Source organism: Nesoenas mayeri (assembly GCF_963082525.1).
Source record: "Nesoenas mayeri genome assembly, chromosome: 3".
In the NCBI taxonomy this organism is placed as follows: Eukaryota; Metazoa; Chordata; class Aves; order Columbiformes; family Columbidae; genus Nesoenas; species Nesoenas mayeri.
Window position 1 is genome coordinate 26,724,858 of NC_137544.1, and position 21,472 is coordinate 26,746,329.

The 21,472-nt window shown below is 38.0% G+C and overlaps 1 protein-coding gene across 1 annotated transcript in view; it reads right to left on the bottom strand.

Moving 5' to 3' along the window:
- Nucleotides 1-21,472, bottom strand: part of LOC308038617 (dystonin-like) — a gene marked incomplete at both ends in the record, with an annotated part of 310,764 nt that overhangs the window by 280,520 nt on the left and 8,772 nt on the right. Inside the window, one exon of the mRNA XM_080341395.1 lies at nucleotides 14,487-14,675. Within this exon, the coding sequence (XP_080197521.1) occupies nucleotides 14,487-14,675 (189 nt within the window). The remainder of the gene's footprint in view (nucleotides 1-14,486; nucleotides 14,676-21,472) is intronic.

The following is a 21,472-nucleotide window of genomic DNA, read 5'->3' on the forward strand; positions in this document are numbered from 1 at the left end:
AGATCAGGTGGAAACGAGGTGGAAGATGGGGTAGCTGGAAAACAGTATAAGGTAAAACAGTATAAGGTAATGCACAACCCCATATATCAGATAAGCCGCCACTAAATAGGATCTGATGCCCTTAAGAACCCGCGTGGGTTTTGCACCGTCATTGCTCGAGGCGGACGCATTAGCAGAGGTCGGGTTTTACGCTCAGCCAAGCAATCCAGCTGGCAAAAGCTCCCGAGAGGCTGATACTGAATTATTGTCATATTGCAAAAATTCCCCAACTTTATGACATGTTGGAGATTGTGATGGCCAACTGAATTATAGTCAAATATCTTGTACTTTCACATCTTATCTTTGAGAAGACTTTCCACTGCAGTGAGTCCACACTCGGCTTGGAAGCTGTTGGGAAGTACAGGTCAACATCGCTTGAAATGTTCAGTTTAGTTAAGAGTTGTTTATATTTTACTTATACTAAACTATCTCAGAATTCCTGGAATACATTTTATTTCATTATGTTCATTGTGGGAAATGGATAAATACTAACAGAAATGGAGTGTTAGAATCATGGTTTTACTGAGTGTGTTTCAACAGAATTCCTCCTAATTTACAATATCAGTTGACTGTAACAGGCTATTTTTGTCCTTTAACATCCCAGATTGAATGCTATTAAAGTGGATCAACTTTTAAAGTAAAATAACTTAATAAAGGTAAGACAAAATCTAGGGCAACTGAATGTTCTCATTAGTAAATCTTTACCACTTTAACCTGATTAGATGATAATTCAATGCAGAATACAAAACATCCAATGTATGTAATCAGGCTACGCAAGTCCTCCAGGCCTGCAAGTTGTCAGAAATGATCAAAACTCAAACCAGACACACAAATGAAAGTACAAACAAGGGCAATGTAAAACCAACTATGCTAAGCTTAAAAAAAAAAATATCATAATAATAATCCACCAGTGGAGACAGTCATATTAAATGAATGTTTTTCTCTTGTTCTGGGCTAGTCATCTAAGACAATGTCCACACTTCAAAGTGGCTACATTACCAGAGCATACAAACCAAAGCTCTGACTCTAGGTTAAACCACCTTTGCCAACAGGTAGACTTTTAAAACATCAGGACAAATAACCGCTTTGTAGAGAGAATTTACTTTTTTTTTTTTTCTTTCTAAACGTAGGAGAAGATGGAAATAAGCACTGAGGCTTTTTTTTTTTTCCATATGCATTTTGAGCCTGTAATTGTATCTATATCAGGAAATTCTGATGCTTTCATAGTCTTTCAAAAGGAGATGGGATTGTTTCTGGATGCTGGTAGGTCAATCTCTACCATTCCTCCACTTTGCAAATAACCTTACAGAGGCAACTTTCATGAAAGAAATAAGTTATTTGAGGACATGAAATTCAAAATGAATAAACAGCTAGATCCATGTTTCTACTTGGACATTGCAACACAGTTTTGTAACATCAAATTGTATTTACTGGATAACCATCTACTTACACATCTAAACCGATGTGATGCAAAACTGAGGTTTTGGTAGGAACTAAGCAGTCAGAAAAGCCTTGTGACCCAGGATGATGCAGCATCTCATTCTTCAAGGATATAAGACACCCCAAACTTCCTGAAATTGGTCCTCAGTCATCCTTTCATAACAGCAGAGAGCACTAGTTTCTTTTGAACCATCAAATAACTGAAGCAGCTGTTTGCCTTTTCCTTATTGTCTTAAGAAGCTTGAAACCAGGGTTCAAGCCTTCATCTCCCAGCACCCAGCCAGGAGACTATTGTGGAAGTGCTACAGGTTTAAAAAAATAAAATAAAGAGTTCAAGATTCTTGGTGTCGAAACAGAGGAAGAGGGAGGGTAGTACTCCACTCTCTCTGGGGCTCTAATCCCTGCTCCAATGACTGCCTATACATTCTACTTTAAGTATTATAGCAATTAGGTAATGTATTGAAGTAGTCCCTGGATGAGACATGCAATGGAGGCAACAGAAACCAGAGTGTAGTTCATGTACCAATTCTGCAAAAATACACCAAATCTCAAGTATTTATTGGTCTAAAGCAATATCATCTTCTAGTAGCTAAAAAAATTAATCAGTGAATATTATGCTACAACAAGTAGTTTCTGTTTCATTCACTTCATTTATTGGTGATCTCTTTCACAAGCAGAAAGTTGAGAGATGCTCCACATTTGTAAATGCTTGTTAACCAAGCCAAGAGATCAGATACTGCCAAGATAATCTCCACAGGTCTCAGCAACTTCCAGCAAGGAAGACAGTAATCTTAAGAGAAAAACAGTGTTTAAAGTATGTTGCTATGCAAGGAAACCCTGCTTTTGTTTTTAAATGAATACATTGAAAAACAAGGCATACTTCACTCAGTGTGACCAAGACCTGTATATAAGTGGAGCCAAATAACATTCAGCTTAAACTCACCATATTGTGCCAAAACATCAGAAAAGCTGCTTAGTAAAAGTATGCTAACAAAAATGGGAATTCTTTTTGAATGTCACCTGCAAATTAATATCACCACCAACATGACAGCCCTGATATGTTACATATTTAATCCATTTCTTCATTCATCACCTATTTCCTCTATTTAGTTTTTTCAATACAAATTGCAAGGATTCAATCTTGAAATCATTTAACCAAAATTATAGAAGCCAACAGAAAGGTACTGAAGATTTTACAGGTAGGAAGATAATATTTTGAGCTCTGAGTATCTGCAAAGCTACATCACGGGGAATAGGTCTTTTAGTTGAGTTTTATGCTAAAACTGTCAGCAAGATAGAAGTGCTACTTCCATTATAGTTATCACGATCTTGTTTCAAAATTAATGCTTCATAGATACTAATATCTAAAATGTCAGGATTTCATAGTCTCAAAATCATGAATTATTTCTGTAAAAGAAATGCATATACCTTAGATGACTGCTGTATATAACTGTTGCAAAAAACCCCTTCCCATTACCTAAAAATAAATTTTGTAGTAATTTTTAATTGCAGCTGTCTTGCATCCATTCAGATCCCCCTAGTCTGCCAGCACAGAAGAGAAAAACATGATACAACAGCTAAGGTTTGAGGAAGGCACAGTTTTATCTGCCTGCTACGCCTACAAGGCCAACCATGTAACAGAGGAAGAGTCTGGAATAAGGAATGATGTAGCTTCAAATACTTTCCTCAGCCTTCTAAACTTCTTATTGTAGATCGTATTATAGTATATATATGTTTTAATAGCAAAGCAAATTACTCCTAGCATAAAAGGTTTATCAGAGTATGGAAACACTCTGGACAGCAAAGAGCAAATTTAAGTTCTAAGTAGCTTTTGAATCTTTGATGGGCACAGATTGTTTTCAAGAAAAAAAAATAAGAGGAGCAGTTAGAAGAATTTTTTAAATGACATAATGAAAATCTAAAACAGTGGTATTAATATTCTGCTTTTAGTAACAACTGTTAACATTCCTGACTGATAAGTTTCCCTCATTATAGGATTAAGCAATCGGGTTTTTTTAAACTGTTTCAATCCCATGTTTTAAAACATTTAAATACTTTACTTCAATCAATCAACATGTAACTATTTGAAAATACACATTCTTATAATTACACAACAATAGTAATACTGTTAATAATTATCAAACTGTTTTCTTTTATAAAATGTATGGTAAGTTGCCTTATGTTTGGTTGAAAACACTCCTTGCTCAAGGTTGAGTTGTCTTGAAAATTTTTAGTCAAAGGCTGACTGATATGCCTGAGAGCAAGGTGATGAAAATACCCAGTAGTTATCTGTCAGCAATAAAATATATCCCAGTGATCTTTTCCGGGGACAGATACTTCAAATATGAGTATCCTTTAGGCTAGACATAAGCCTTTTGCCATCTTTGTTAAAAATCTGTCTACATTTGTCAGAGTGGTAAGTTTTTGAGATTATATAAATATCATCTGCTATCCCTGGCATCAGGGAGTATAAAGTAAAGCTTTTAAAGTTTGGAGTTGATTTCACTGCTCCGATGAGAAAGCTGCTTTAGAACCTTCTGTTCTCTTGATTACAAGTAATCTTCCTCTAGTTGCCACCTGAAACTGATTCCCAGTCTTTTGGGTTTGTGGTAACAGTGTTCATTTCCTTAAATATATTTTTTTGCTTCCCTGATGCATTCATAGCCTGCACTGTACCTCCTCTCAGCCTTTTTTGTTTTTCCTGAGGAAGTCAGCTTGTTTTAATCTCTCCTCAAATGCTAGTGATCCTTCTTTGCAAAGTTAAATAGTTTTAACTATTCCTAGGGCCCCAGTGACTACCAATGTGATTTTACCAGATTTTTTTTTTTTTTTTAACAAGGCTATATTTGAATTTATCAACTAAAACATCTTCAATGTATCAACTAAAATATCTTCAGATTGGCACCCACTAAACAAAGCCCCTCAAGACTTTCAGGGTCTTACAGCTGCCGGAACGATGCCCCACCATCACAGACTGACCAAGCAAATTCCACCCTCGTAGCTCTTACCTTAGCTCTCAGGACACCTACTGTCCCTGCCGAGGAGCTGAGCATGATCCGTCCAGCTTGGAGATATGGAGGCAAAACTAATCTTTCCATCTAATAGTTACCTGCTGTGGTTGTGGGCTGATGGCAGTGCAGGCAAGAGGCACGGAGAGCAGGGGAGGGCAGGCACCAGACCCAACAGGCAGGAGCCCATTTCTTTTATGCTCTCCGTGACTCACTCGGCCGTGCTTAACCAGCAAGAGGAAGAAGCCAAACAATCTGAACGTAGAGAGGACAAACGCAGGAACTGGCGCAGTGGAGGAAAGGGCTGGAGAAATACGCTGGGACTGACAGCCTGAGGGACAAATAAAGAGACCGGCAGAGTCTGGGAGCTGCAGCTGAAAAGCATTCAAGGGAGCAGCAGACTCTGTGGATAAAGACTAGAGGAGACATGGACCTGCAAGATAACAGCTGAGACTAATAATAATAATCAGCATTGGGGAGAGCTAAGGATCTGATATGCTGGCATGAAACTGGTATTGCCTCAGCAAAAGGCTTTGAACAAGGTACTCTGAACTAAGAGGGTAGGAACTGTAAGGAGGTGGTCTTTGAGAAGAGAGACAAGCACCAAGAAAGGTGCGCATGGAGTACACAACAAGAGGCCATGGGGAGTCACAGAAATCAAAGCAACTGGTTGACCAAGTGCCTCAGAGCAAGGAGGTGACAAGGTGAGCCTGGGCAGGGCTGTGCCATGGAGCCGTGCTCCAAGGGCTGCCAGAGTGTGCAAAGAAGGGCTGAGCTCAGCAGAGGAGTGAGGACTAGGCAGCGAGGAAGGAAGCAGTGGTGGCTCAGGAGCTGGAGGAGATGGGGCAGAAGGAGCCATGTTCAGGAAAATGAGCACACAAAAGCACATCCCCCTAAGAAGCCTGGTAGGAGAAGGAAATCTCACCCCAACTCCAGCCATTAGCAAGCTTTTGAGAGTTCCTGATATTCATATGGAGAAATAAAAATATCGTCAATCTCTCCCTCAAAACCAACAGCAGAATCTTTTGTGTTGTGGTTCAAGTGTCAAAACCTGCTGATGAGCCACGCAGGGCTGCTTTGGTTTTAAGTTTACTTTTTTAACAAAAGTAGGAAATCTAACACAAAGTTTTTGTTAAAAAACTTTTCTTAAGACAGCAAAGTCAAGCACTAAAATGTTAGCAAATCACAGATTCAGGATTCACCATGCAACCTTAGTTCAGCCTGTTCCTTTGTACATTATGATGCAGTTGTGATGTGATCGTGTAGTATTACCTCCCCAGTGTCTTGCTCTTATTTAGTGCAAATGACGGGTGACATTCACTCCATAAACAGTTGTTCAATATTTTGTATGTCATCTTCTGATCAATGGGCAGCCCCAGAACTTGGTTTGTTTCATGCTATTCAACTGCTGGTGTGAAGAAGAAATTATTATTTCATAGACCGTTTTGTGGTGCAGTACTATCTGACTGCTTCACAATTACTACTGATCTTTCCCATTACACAGGATGCAACTAAAACCAGGAGTTCTATTTTGATAGCTAGGACAAATTGAGATGCCAGGGATCTGATTTTTTAGAGTTATTAGAATTACGTTTCAGTAACAATCTAGACTACAGCACACATGGAGTCCAGTAGTGACTGGCAGCTAGAGAACTTTTATAAACCCAACTACATGCTTTGAGTCAGGCACTTAGAAAATGGAAAATAAAATGTATTTTAAGACAGTTGTGCAGCACGTTCACAATGACCTTGTGCCCACCCCTCACTCTCCAAGGCAGCACTCACTGCTTTTTAAAGGAATAAAAGATTCTCTCCCTGCAATCTCCTGTTTTATTCATTTACACACTTTACAACTTCTGAAGCAGAACTCCTACACATAAGAGTCATCCTAAGAGCACTTCCATCCTACGATGAATACAGAGCACATCCTGTGAGAAAATCATACACCATCCTACAACTAAAGTCTATATGACAATGCAGATGCATAATCGACTGAATTAAAGCTGCATGTGTAACCTTAATTCCAGCACTTCTTAATCTTTTAATACTTGGCTTTGACAAAGTATTCTTTTATAATAACAGGTAATGTTATATATAAATAAGAGTGGATAAGGGAGTCCCTTGCTATAGAAAGATATGCTGGTTTTGTGCCACAGTAGGATGTTACACAATGCAGCTCTGAAGAGTGACTCCTGTGGCAGTGAAGGAAAAGGAAACATCTGCATTTAGACTCTATAATTACTATGCATCTATGAGACAATTACTGGTCATTTTAAGTTGTGCAAACACCACCGTCATAACAAAATCAAAGCTGATTAATATTTTTAACCTGCCTTCAGCTATTGTAGGGAATTGACTATTTGTGGTTACTGACATGAAACATTGTTTCATATAGTTAAGACCACTAGCACATTTTAGCACTTTGGGTTTATATTACTACCTCTCAAGGAAGGATATTAGGATTTTAAAATGAAAAATTCTGAACAGTTCAAAATCTGGTTTCTTAGTGAAGCTACACTGCATACATGTAGTACAGTTTTACAGTTTTACAGTTTTATCAATGAACACAAATCCCAGTTGATACAAATCATGGCAAAATGACAGTGGCCAAAAAGAAAAAGAATTAGAGATTTTTTCAAGCCAGACTTTTATAACTCTATTCTTTGATACAAGAGTTGAAGAATATTTTCTCTCATTCACTTCTAATTTAGTAGAAAGTTAGCTTCAGGTCCAAGGACCAGTATAATGCAAAGTCAGGTTTATCATGAAGCTATTGCAATCTGAACAAAAATATAATCCATAGTATAGGAAGAGAAAACCACCATACTGGCAACTGATGCCAAATGTGTCTATTTGATAGTAAGCACTATTTTTTACATCAAAAAGAGTGTAATTGGCTATGCTGCTTGCTTTTTTCTCTCCCCCAAAGACTAGCTACACTGCTTTCTTTTCTCTGAGCTTATAAAAGAGAACAGAAGTCAAAGTCACATTCTACAAGAAAGATTGCTGCCTTAGCTTCATGCTGATGGTGCACTTTGACCCTCTTTCAGCAATTCAGATCAAACAGACCCAGGCTGGTTTAAGCTCTCATCCAGTTTTCACTAAATAAGCATTTGCCCTGGGAATGAAAATTGATAGAGAAAATAAAGATTGTATGAAATCAGCTTAGCTATCAAGGCAAAACCTATCATATTAGAGAGCTTTGCCTACAGGTGTAGGATGATTTGAAATGATGTATAGAAAAATAACATAGATTTGATGCTATTTGCAACCACAGAAGCGTAAATCTAAGTAAATACACTCAAGCGTGATCATGCCACGGGGACAATTAATTCAAATGGCCTTAACTTCCCAAAGAGCTAGCAGTGAAAAAGTCAGTTAAAGTCCTCTAAATGTGGATTTGTACTATTACTGCTATGCTTATTTCTATGTATTTTTATGTATTTGTGTCATCAATAATTATTAGCGCTATTGCAATTAACTGCTTCTCTTGCATTATGCTTAATAGCTGTAATAACTCATCCATAGGGGGGAAAAAATCACTAGAAAGAAAACTGAATGACAATTTTAAATCTCAGATCTAATTCTTAACATATGACCATTGTGTTTTAACAAAAAAGTAGCTGTAAAGACATCACCTCCCTGGCCTAGTGAAACTCATGGCAATACACCTTTAAGAAATCTCTCTAAAAATCTGAAGTGCCTGGAGCTGGGCAGAAGGAGTGGAAGAAATGGGCAGTTGCTGCAGCAACAGATGAGCTGCAGGGTGGAGAGGGAAAAGCAGCCAAGAGGAAATGGGGAGCAGGCAGCAAGGGAGGAGGTCACCGCAGTTCGCCCAACAGTGGGAAAATGGAGTCTTTGTGCAAAACTGTGTGGAAAATTTATCAGTGAGGAGTTATTTGCTGTAAGAAAAGCAATAAAACACAGCAGTCCAAGAAAGAGATGTGAACAGTCTCTTGGTGGACCTTGTGTTTGGAGAAAGAAGAGGTACCTTTGAAGTCAACCTAATGGCCACTGAAGGCTTTCTCTTTATTTCAGAGGTGACTGGATTTAGCATTTACAGTCATATTTGCAAAGATCCTACACACCTAAAATAGGTTCCTTGAGGTATTTTTAAAAATGTTTAAGATAGCTAGATGCTTAAATCTTGTTAAAAACTTGATGAGTCCATCAGCTAATAAACTGTCAGGTGCTTCTCAAAATCTCCATCAATATCCTTTAGGTCTTACTGCAAAAAATGCAGTCCTTGTTTCCCTTTTTATATTCATTCACATGTTCCCTGCATTTCTTCATTGTGGCTGTGCTCAGGTTATCATGAGAGAGGACATGTGTGTATGTGTGTGCACATGTGCACGTAAAGTCTGGTAGCTCACAACTTTGTCACACGTTTTCGGAACACTAATACAATGTTAATAAAAATGCTGAAGGTGAAAGATGATATGATAATGTTTTGCCATATTTGCTTCTAAATGTGATTCATGGGAGACACAATCCAACACAAGCAGATGTCACTGAAATAAAAAAGCTACTAATGCAGTCTACAGATAAAATAGCTAATACTTGGAATTAACTAAATCTTGTGCAGGGTGATGAGTAATTTTTGTATGTCATCTGTATTAGGTCATTCAAATATCACATAAAGTACATCATGGCATTGGAAAACTAGCAAATAACACCAAAGTAAGAATAAATGGAAACTAACAAAATGACAATTATTTAATAAGACATATCAAAACTCCTAAAAATGCCTGTAGAACAACTTAATCCATATGAAAAATTTCATTTCAAGTAAGCTGTCAACTTATACACAGACCAGAGTCATAGAATCCCAGAATGTCCTGAGTTGGAAGGGACCCACAAGGATTGAGTCCAACTCCTGTCCCTGCCTGTGACAACCCCACAGTTCACACCATGTGTCTGAGGGCGCTGTCCAGTCTCTTCTGGAATACTGGCAGGCTCGGGGCTGTGACACCTCCCTGGCAGACTACTTCTATGAATTACTTGGTCTCAGATGCTTAAAACCTTCCTAAGTGTTTTTCTTACGGAACTCTAACACTGTTTTTCTCATAAATGTTAGTGCTTAAACACATAAAATTAAATCCAGGATAGCTGAATAAGACCATGGATGGGGCACTTCATGGTTTTACATGCATCAGAAAATTAGCTTTGCTTCGAAGCCTGCATCATCAGATTCTTTACAGTGCAGGCTTCACTTCAGTCATGGGAACAGGCTCAGTGGAGCCAAACGAAGCTGCTCACATCAGTAGATTTTTTTACATGTGTCCTGCCAGACATCTGACCATCCTTTCGGTTCCCTTGCAGTGACTTGTAGCAATGCTGCACCCACCTCTAAGGAGCTAAATTGCTTCAGCAAGTGGCAGTCTCTAAATAATCAGAAATGGGTTCATCAGGAGACACTGAGGGATACCTACGAGCAGCAGTCCTTCCAGGATCATCCTGAATAATCATTATCCATCATCAGTTTATTTTTTGTAGGTTACTTCAGAGATACTTTTTTTTTTTTTTAATATACTTTTCAGTAGATAATCACTTCTTTATCCACTGTCACTACAGTGCTGGGACAAAATAGACACATTGGATGTGTAAAGTACAAGGCTTTTGAGTAGAAACAGGGATTTCAGATCTGAAAGTGAAGGCACCAGGTTTATTGATGCCCCAGTCTCCATAGCCTCATCTGCCGCACATCTTACAGTGATCCTGTTACAACAAACACAAGTGCAAATTTTGGTGCTGCATCTTACATAATCCCTGGTGCCTTCCTGAGTCAGGCAATTTAGGATCCCTTCACGCTGTTTAACAATGGAGATGTCAAAAGATGCCGCTTTGACAGCATCTCTTTTCAACTATGTACTTAGACATACAGGTGAAATTAGAATTTGGCAGAACTGTATGTCTAACTGACCCCACAGCTCAGGAGCCAGATATGTTTACACAGATTCAAGGCCATTTTTTTGTTCCAGGCCAGCGCAGGAAGAAAACCTACTAATAATTTGCAGTGGTTTATATTTTCGCTTCAGAGCAGAGAACTATTTAAAATATGGATATTTGCAGAATGCTTGTAAATGAAAACCCAAGATTTTAACAGTGTAAAATTTGCCCTGGAGAAGTAACTGTACACAGCAGCGAGCTCACAACGGGAGACATTTTTGCACATCCTTCTACACCTTCAGAAGTTTTAACTACCCATACAGAATCAGCTACCCAATTCTTGAAAGCAGTGATATGTAAAGCTCCTTTGACTTGCATGAAGTCATGCTAATTTAAAGAACATAGTCCTGTTTGTTCTCAAGAGTTCTCCATTGTGTTCAAAAATTCAAAGCACATTTCAGCAATAGGTATCTGTACTCCCCTTGGTCTGAAACTGATATAAAACTGTCACCTATGGAGAATGTCAGCACAAATAATAGAACTACCAATGAAAGGGTGACCTGGGGGGCACAAGACTTAAGCAGATGCCATCAAAGGGGTGAGCTACACACCATTATGTTGATGTTGCACTGCAGTAAGATGAATAAAATTAAGTTAAAATGGCTATGAACTCTGTCTGGTAAGGATCAGTAGCAGGACGAAATATATTTAATATCTTCATTAATGACCTGGAATGTGTAAAAATACCCTGAAATTTTCAGAGAAAACTAATGTTCTATTTCTGCAAACATCTGCTCATGTAGCTTTTCAAGCGGAGCAATTATTGTCTTCAGCAGGATTACTCCCATACACACAATTACACCTAATTTAGTTCTGACAAGATCAGGGACAATAGTGGAAAGATCTGAGATTGCTATGCAGGAAGTGAAAAATAATCCAAGCAAAGTCAGATAATTATAGCCATGGCTAGGAAACTGCAAAACAAGATTTAGACACAACAAAACCAACCAAATACAAAATAGTCTAAATTAGCAGGAATAAGAAAGCTGAGCATCTAGACATCCAACACATTTTTTAATGAAATATCTGAAAAGCCTTTAAGCCTATATCTAAAGACAGCAGCAAAACAGGCTAACGTATTTTAGGCCTGATTACTAAAATTTTCCTGGAGCAAAGAAAAAAATCTTTCCATAAAGCTGTCTTATAGTTACTTTGGAAATACCATTCTCTATTGTCAGAAAATAGGGACAGAAAGCATGAGGAAGAAAAAAGCAACAAAAATGATCAAAAGAAGAACCATTTCATGAGGAGAAATTATGTCTCCTAGGTAGCAGACATCATACATCTCTTTTTTCAAGTGATGACTAAGCAGGATATCACCATAGCTGCCTAAAAATACTTCCCTAGTGTAAACATCAATAAAACAGATTATTTAAAGTGGTTCAAGTGGACAGAGCTAGGAATAACAGGAAAAAACAATGGATATAAATTATGTAGACTAACAAGAGCACTTCTGGCACTGAATCACGTAAAATTGTATAAAGATAAAGGCCAAAAGTCTCATCTTCAAGACATTGAGACTAAGTGGAACAAAGTTGCGACAAACTGCGGGATGGACAACATTGTGACTGCATGGAACTTCACAATGCTGTAGTGATTTGTCATGGCATGAACCTTACTCACCCTGTCACCAAGGCATTAATAATACATTCAGAAAAACTTACAATGTCCATGAGAAATGAAATCAGTGACTTATGTTTTCTGGATTGTAGTCTAATAAAGGTAATGATTTATGGGTTTTTTTGTGGAAATGTGAGTTCATTGAGGCTGTAGAACAAAAAGCTATCAAAAGAACTATATAACTTCACCTAAAGATATACTGCAAAGGTAATTCCAGGGTAGTGACGTAATGGTGACAGCACTGAGAGAAGTTGTCTCTAAATCTGGAATTTATTGCTGTTTCAGTGGTAGGTCTTGTCAGACACAGCATAGACCCATGAAATGACAGGAAAGTAAAGTCATATAGTAACACTGCACATTTTCTAATCTTATACATTTTTTCTTTGCTGGTCCTGAAGTCCTTGATGTGTTACTGACTTTGGGGAAAAGCAGAGCTTTCTTAGCTTCACTAATCTATACTTCAAAGCCTGTTTCGCTGCTTATTCCATTTCCACTGTTTTAGCTCTATTTCAGCACTACTGATGCTCTTTTTCCTATGCTGGTAATCAGTGGCAGTTGGTAACAGCCTCAGCAATTACAGGCAGGCTTACCCTCAGCACAGGCCTATCATGGAAAAAATTAAGAATACTCAAACAAGAAAGAGAACCAAAAAGAAATGAGTGGAATGGAAAATAATAGAGGAGAAGATGGAAGAGATGAAGGAAGAACAACAAAGCGGGGAAAGGACCAGAAGCAAAAAATGAACAGAGGAGAGCCTGGTAAGAGGCTGGAGACCCGGTAGTAACAGTTAGACGAAGTAGTCTAGAGAGCAAGACAGGGTGGGAGCAAAAGGAAGACATCTGAGAAAAAAAGGAAGAGCAGATATCTCTTAAGAAGAGCAGAAGACAAATCCATCAGATCAAATTAAACCATGGGAACAGCAGCAGAGTGAAATAAAAAACAAACAGAAGCATGAGAGAACAGAGGAAATTGGGGAGTAGTGAAATGAAAGCAGAGAAACTAAATGTATCAGCCAAAAGGTAAAAATTCTGGCAGCTGTTGACAGCTCAGGCTTTCTTTTCTGTGCACAAGGTTCTTGCTCTCTCAGAGAATGTACTTCCACAGGGGAATATGCTTTCACAAACTTCAGAGCTCACTGATAATTCTTGGTGCTCAGTTAACACAACTGTAGGAAGGTGCAGTGAGGTTGGAGCAACCTCAAGATAACTTTTTTTTAGGGTATGCTCAATAGTTACCTCTTTAATAATACTGTCTTAACAGAAGTAGTTCAAGCCCCTTAACATTGGCACAGATAGGTTAGTCAGTAAATGCATCAATGCAGTGAGCTCTCATTCAAAAGAGAAATGCATTATGCCTCCAGGAAGTATCACAGAATCATAGTTTGGATTGGAAGGGACCTTCAAAGCTCATTTAGTCCAACCCCTCTGCCATGTCACCTCCAAGGTGATTATTCTTCATTCTGACATGGACCTGAGAAACAAAGGTGTGTGTGAATTTTTCTCACCAGACAAGTGTTCTTTAGTACACACTGTGGGACTTTGCTCATGTGAACATGCATTGATTGAAGAAAGAATCATAGAATAGTTTAGGTTGGAAGGGACCTTTACAGGTCATCTAGTCCAGCTCCCCTGCCATGAGCAGGGACACCTTCAACTAGACCATGTTGCTCAGAGCCCCGTCCAGCCTGGCCCTGAATGTCTCCAGGGATGCGGCATTTACCACCTCTCTGGGCAACCTGTGTCCGTGCTTCACCATCCCCATTGTAAAAACTTTCTTCCTCATGTCTAGCCTGCATCTACCCTCTTTTAATTTAAAACCATTACCCCTTGTCCTATTTTCCACACTCATTTCATTAGGGACCGTGTAAGTGTTTCGATGAATTGTCATATTTCCTCACTAAAAGTAGGTTGTCAATATTCAAAGAACTATGTGTAGATCAAGCTGAGGAGCAAAGAATGATAAGAACTGATACAAGTTTTTTTGAGCAGAAAGATTGTAAATATTGTATAAATCAGAAGAGACCTCAAAATTGTATCTAGTAATGAGATTTAATAGAACTCTGCTTCAGTACATAGAATCTCTGATGAATCTGAGTGAGGAATGTTAATAACAAACACATCCACTATAAAAACTTGTTAAATAATGTCACAAAACTATCAAGTGAAATATCTTACTTGAATATTTACTATAGAGTGAATATTAAATAAAATGCAAAATTCAAAAACTCCTCTTCAGAATTGGATTTTTTTTGAGTTATGCATGAATACTAAATACAGTCCAATAAATTTATACCTGGATTTGCTGAACATGAGAACTGAAAAGGTTTTTAAATTGAGGAACTGAATATGGATGTCCCAAAAATTAGAATTATATTACATGCCTCTCTAATATACTTCGAGTGCTATTTATGCCTAAAGGAAGATTACTTACAGGTTTTCGAGTTGGGGTAACTTGAACAGAATGATAAAATTCTGGTTGAACTCGGCTGCTTTTCTTGATTCTTCTTTTCCTTACAGAAGTTTCCTGCTCACTTAGGTGGTGAGCTTCCACTAGAGGTTGTGTTTCTTCAAGGCGAGGCGCTACACGCCTTCTAGCATGACGAGGACTTGATCTAAAGCCCTGTAACAGAAAAAGCAATCATTGTGTTTGACATCTCCCAGAATGGAGTCATGTAACAACAGAAAAATCATACAGGATCTTAACAACAACTTCAGGTACAAGCATGCTCATCTTAGATGAATATAACGTCTATATTTACTCCATGTAACAATAAACATCTATTGTCAAGTGCTGTTAATATCACATTTGTTTTGTATTTCTCAATTATATGCACTACTGACACAGGTAGTAGCAGTAACTCCAGTTACTTTTCTTTATAAGCTCACACTTTGAGTTATTTATAACTAAATAGTTCTAATTTAAAATTTATAATTAAAATTTTCCAGGTTAATTTTTGGCCTCATGGGAAATTGGTTTAGGGAGCATGAGCTGAAAAGGTTTTTTCCTGAGAATGAAAGTAAAGAAAAATTGGTAGCTGGAAACCCTTAATTATAACTAACAGATCTTGTTAAGAGTTCTGATGCTGCTGGGTTTGGGGGGAGACCTTACCATCTGGAATAAAATAATTAAGAGTGAGTGCTGCCTTTTGCTATCATCTGAAAAGTACATGTATATTTGGCCAAATTAATAAACTGAGGAAAAGCTGCCCTTCACAAATGTTTTTTAGAGGTTTGCTGTGAAAACCTCTGAGCATCATCCCAAATGTCTCATAGCCTCACAGAATTTCATTCCTTTAATGGCAACGTGTATAATGCTGTTCCTGTCTGGCTACCTGCAGAGCATTTACAATGAGCATTCTCTCATTTCACTGAGACCCTCATGAGCGTGCATGAGCCTGCCATGCGTCATTTGTACTGAGTAGCATATTAAACTTGTCCAGGTTGTAAATAAGAGTTTCTTTCACTTAGTCACATCAGCTTTCAGAATAAGTGAACCAAATCTATGTCCTTAGTGCTGCAGTTTAAGAACTATATTCCCTTTCAAAATCAAGAATAGATGCAACAATTCCTAATTTTCCACCTTATTTTTTCTTCTAGTAAAACATCTCCACTGAAGCCCTTATGTGAGAAACCCAGCACTTAGAAATGAATGGTCCATATAAAGAATCAAACTTCTGCAAGGTGAGATTTTAGCTAAAACTGCAGAAATCTATGATGTGAATCTAAATATCCTGAGTTCCTGCCAGCTGAAAACTAGCGGGAGCAATACATTTCCATATAAACCTGCTGTTCTTTTTTCTCCCTTCCCTTAGCTTCTAGTTTTGGGTTTTGTGTTTTGTTGCTGTTGTTGCTTTGTTTTAATTAGGAAATCAGCATAGAAAAGTTATGCTAAAATGTTGTTACGCTGATAAACATAAACAAGGTCAGATGTATCGCCTTGTGCAAATTTGATTTACTCCTCTAATGTTCATGAGGCTGCAAGGGAAGAACGCTCAGTCTGTTCTGGGCACTCACAGAGACAGACAGCTATTTCCATTATTTAAAGGTGTGCTTCATTAAGTAAATATACCCCCTAAACAGCCAAAACACACAAACAGATATTTACATACACATGCTAGTCATTGCTACAGATATACACTGCATGCAACAGATGGATGTGAAAAGGTTGAAGTGCCAAGGTGAAGTATCAGGTGAAGAGGTGAAGTAACTTCCAGGTAGCAACTTTCTACTCCTGGACACTGGACACAAATAGAGTCCAGCTCTACTTAGTCCACCTGGGAGGTTCACAGATGTTGTGCATTAGGGCTATGAAATACATTTGATGAAAAGATATGGCCATAATTTCCTGAATCCCTTTTTTATGCTTCATGCTATTCTACTGAAACAATAGAGTCTTTCAGACTACAGGTAGGGCTAGGCTCGGACTGCCTGTATCTTAAAGGAAGCAGAACCCTGTCCTTATCAACTAACACAAGCAGTGTAGTGGAAGCCACTGCAGCCAGCAGACCTGCACAGATTGAAGAAAATCTCTAAACATTCAAAGAGGTAAATCTCTGTGATAGTCTGCCACACTACTGCAGTGGGAGAAGTTATTGCCCCTTTTTCCTTCTATATTGTGAAATAGCTAAGAGATACTTGTAATATATTATTCAACGTGATACTAGGACTGTTCAGGATGTCAGGGACAAAACAACACAGGAAGCCTACTATAACAGAATCTCTTGTGGAAATTTTCTTTTACAAAAAAATGTTACTGTACATCAGGGATTATTCCATAGTAAAAGAAAATGTTCCTTAAGAGACCAAAATGCCCAGCAAATCTGTTCTGAGTTCTGAAATCAGAAGAGACTTTCTAAATGTTAAATGCATCATGACTCATTTACAAATGATGGCTACTGGCCGAAGCATGGTTATATACCCTGCGCTGCAGCCACTCCCTCACCACGCTCCCATCCCCATTAGCTGGATAAAACTCTTTGGAAAAGTAAGTTTATGTAACAGAAGAATTTGGTAGAAGCTAAGCGGCTCTAAAAGTGCTTAGAGACATATGCCAAATAGGGATTTAAGTATGTGGGTCTCTCTCACTGAGTTCACCTCAAAATACTTCCAGGTTTACTGATTATTATGTTTTGGTATGAAAAAGTCACTGTGACTTCCAGAAAAGTCTGGTTATAGACAGTGCTTCTCCTTCGTATTTTATATATTTTTCTCTTTTGCTGTTTATTAGTAGCAAGAAAATGGGATCTTTATCTCTTTAAGAGCTCATCTGCCTCTGTTTGTTGAAGCTTATTCTTCGCTTGAAGTCATAATCTGCCTGCAGTATCACAAATGGTTGCTCTGGGGAGGATTATAATGCAATAAAGGCAGAGGATCATGATTTCAGGTGGAAAATTAATTCCGTATCAACAAAGGTAATGTTACAAGGGCAGAGTCCTCAGGCCAAAGCCTTACTCATTCCTGCAATGAGACTTTGCCAGAGCAAAAACCCAAATCTGTAAAATTTAAAAATTTGGTAACAAAAAATGAAGACAGGAGTCAAAAGTGATGTAATATATGGGAGCTGCTACTCCTGTGCTCCATTGCAAAACTAGAATGGCCAGCAACTCCTTTTCAAGAGCAAAATGAACAGACGCTCCTGTCATCTCTGTCATTTATCCTTCAAGTGAACTCAAAACTGAAAATGTACCATACTAACATAGCAATCAAAACAAACCAAAAAAAAAAAAAGTGAAAATGACACTACTTTCTGTTTGGCAAAGATGGCACTGTTTTAGATGTTAAGTCAGCACTCATGGAAGAACAGGAAAGTATTGCAAAATATCCAGGGATACACAGTACACCACCAAAGAGCAAATCCCTGAGAAAACACTAGAGATTTTAAAATCACAGGGGCAATACAACAGGCTTACTCTAACACCATTAAGCAATTTGTAGTTTCCGGTATCAAGCAAATGCTGTGTCACCGGACAGTGACAAGGCTTTCTGTGCTCTCTGTGCTGACAGGGAGTTACTCATTCCTAGACCCTCCTGCCTGACTCATCTTTATGCCTGTAAAACTCTGAAACAAGCCAAACCAAATAAGACTTCAAATACATATTTTTAGAAAATCCATCTTCTAAACACTAAAATAACTGCACAAAGGTTTACACTACGAAGTATTTTTCCTTAAATAAACAACTCAGATGACCACCAGAACCAGTTTTAGATAACACAGAGGAAGACACGAGGCAAACTGAACCTGGGATTATCTTCTCTCAAAAGCATTCATGCACATCTTTCCAGCTAAGAGTCTGTTTCAAACCATGAAGACTGATCTTCCTGGTCATACTCTCCAGTCAGCAGGAATAGAGAGGGATCTCTGGATGCTGATGCAGAGCCAAATCCTAGTTCACCTATTCTCAAGGGAGCCTTTCTGTCTGTGGAAGGAGGCTGGGGAGATCAGTCTCCTTCAGCTGAAATTCATCCTTTAAGTCTTCTCTGAAAGTTTTGTTTGACTGATTTTGTTTGTCTGTTTTTCTGGAATGAAGTGTGGTAATATTGAAAAGACCTGCTGTGTCTCTCTTTACACCCAACCAACAGTGAATGTTGCAAACCTGGGCAGTGGGTGCCAGAACACACAATCCACTCATTGTGTAAAATGACTTCCACAGTAAGAGGTTCTGTTAAAAAAATATTTTCTTATCCAGCCAAGTTTTAACTCCGTACCTCTGATTCAGTGACTGATTTCTTGTGTATAGATATATGGTGTGGGATTCCTCTGACCAAAGCTCAGCAGACGTCCCCTCCCTGGGTCCCCTTCTCAAGTCACTGAAGTCAGCAGGTCAGAAGAACCATTCCCTAGTGGCACCTATTTCTCTCCACTGCTATAAAGGGAGCCCAAGCTGACTGCTTCACTCATAGACATCTATACTGTAAGTATGCAAAATAAGATAGGAGGGATCGGACCCAGGATGACTAGGTTTTGGTCTGCCTACAGTATTAATCATTCTGTGTTACAAGCAGATTTCCTCTTATTTTCTTCCTTCTACATGAAACAATTCCAGTGTCTTCCATCACTTTTTTTTTTTTTTTTTGGAGAGTTATACATGACCTTACTCACCAACATCACTTGTGCTAGATCCTCATAGTTCAGCAGAGTACTCTTATAGATTTGTATTACTGATATATATAATAGTGTAGCATGCTTTTCCATTCTGTTTAAATATTTCGCAACCCATCTTCTTTTCTGATCAGGCTATGTATCTGAAAGAGGTCTTCAGTTCATTGTCAAGAGTAATTCAAAAGGCCCTTTCTGGAGACCATAAACTTAAAAATTAATAAAGTGGATAAATGACTTTTCTCTGTAATATACTCAGCCATATCATGTGTGTTCATTTGCCCCATTCTTCAGAATTTCTTCAGTATGGTCTGGTAATATTGAATTATATTATTGAATTACATTGAATATTTGATAACAAAGTATGTGATACTCTGCAATCCTTGTTATGTTTTTGCCTATTCCCATTCCTAAACTTCCAAAGAACTTGTCCAACTTCTGGGGTTTTATATTTATAGATGAGGACATTTTGGATAATGTGCTGAACCTTTCCTTTCAGTTTCTTAAAGAATTAAAAAGAAATGCAGAAAAATTGTCTGATACTTTAATAGTACCGCGTGAATGCATCAGTACTATCCCATGTATGGATTATTGCTTTAGTGACATGGATCTTGGACTCCTCCATTCTTTTAATGTGTGATTGTATTAATTGGCCAGACCTTTCTCTTCTCCATTTTAGTTTCTACTATCCCCACTGCCTTCATCATACGTTATCTATTATTTTTATGCTTAATAAGAAACCATATTCATTCTTCTTTTTTTCCAGTGTGTAAACATTTTATATAGAATATATTTGGTGTCAGAATTCTAATTTTGAAACCCAGCCTTTCCAGCCAGTATGTGTTTTCAGAGTCACTAAACATTAACTTCAAGAGAAGACAGGCTGCATTATCTGATGTCCAACTGAAGTCAACACAAATCTTTGCATTAACTTAGTGGACACTGGGCTGCAGCCCAGTTTACCTTCTGGCAGAATTTCAGTAAACCCCAGAAAAAGCACTAGGTAGTGTTAAGCCACAATTCAGCACACAAGGAGGAATGACAACAGAACTCATCTGTGTTTGCAAATGCCTTTACAGATATTTGAGTGAGTCCCACAGATTAAATGCACTTTTGCAGGTGCACTAATGAATATCAAAGCCAAAGGAAGCTCAGATAGGATATCCAACTTCATATGCCTGCTTTTAAGCTTTTTGACAGTGGTTGTGTATGCATGAGAATTGTCATCTATTACGATTGTCAATTAATGGCCTCAAGAAAGAGTCTTTGAATTGTCAGTTACTGCCTGTTTAAAGCTTGAAAACTCTCATGTATATGCAACCTACAACATCTTAGGGCCTGGAGACATCAGTATGCATAGTATCAAAACCTTCTCAAGATACCACAGTTCTCAGCAATTTTGCAGACAGGCTCAAATAGAATTAAACCCTATAGGTGAAGTACCTACTTGAACTAAAAAGGCAGGTTTAATTAAATAACTTTATTGTATCAAATTCCCCTGCATGATGAGAGAAATTTGAAAGTCTTCCTGCTGCACATATAAAGATATATACATATGTACCTGTATTGTGAGAACAGTTTTAAATTAAAAACTGACCAAGATTGTGTTATCTCCATTGTTCTCCCATAGTGACTTCCATCCCAAATATCCTCAGCTTACAAAGAAACAAAAAAAAACCCCACAACATTTATTTAACTGCCAGTTCTGCAAGGTTAACCCAAAATCCAGAATTCAAGTTAAGTCCTCCAAACTACTTATACATCCTCTAACAGTAAAGATTGCTAGGTAAAACTAGGTCTTAGTTTTGTACAGCAGGAAGATTACCAACATTCACACAGTACATTACTTCAGAAACGCACAAGGGAAAAGCAACTGCATTTGCTCTTTCTTGGTTCTCTCGGGTCTCAAAAAATAGACTTGCAACCTTTTATTGGGGGCTTTTCATTATTTTCTTTTTAATCTTAGCTAAGGGTTACTCCTACAAAGATCTGAATCAAGATTTAAAACATCAAATGTAAGATTTTACATTCCATTTCTCATTCCAGTCCCTCATTAACAAGCTTTCATTGATGCTTCTTTGTATGCCTTATGTTTATTTTAGGAGATACTATACTTATCTTCTAAAACCTAAACTCCAAACAGTGCTAGAACCGTATATCAGATATTGAAGACTGTGATTTGGCACGTGTCGTATTCCGAGATAAAACCACACATTCAAAGGGATTAAGAGTAATTGTCTTTTACATAACCTGAACAAGATTACTTTTCCAACTGAGTTCATGACATACAACATCAATAACCTGCTTTCCAGATCTTAAGT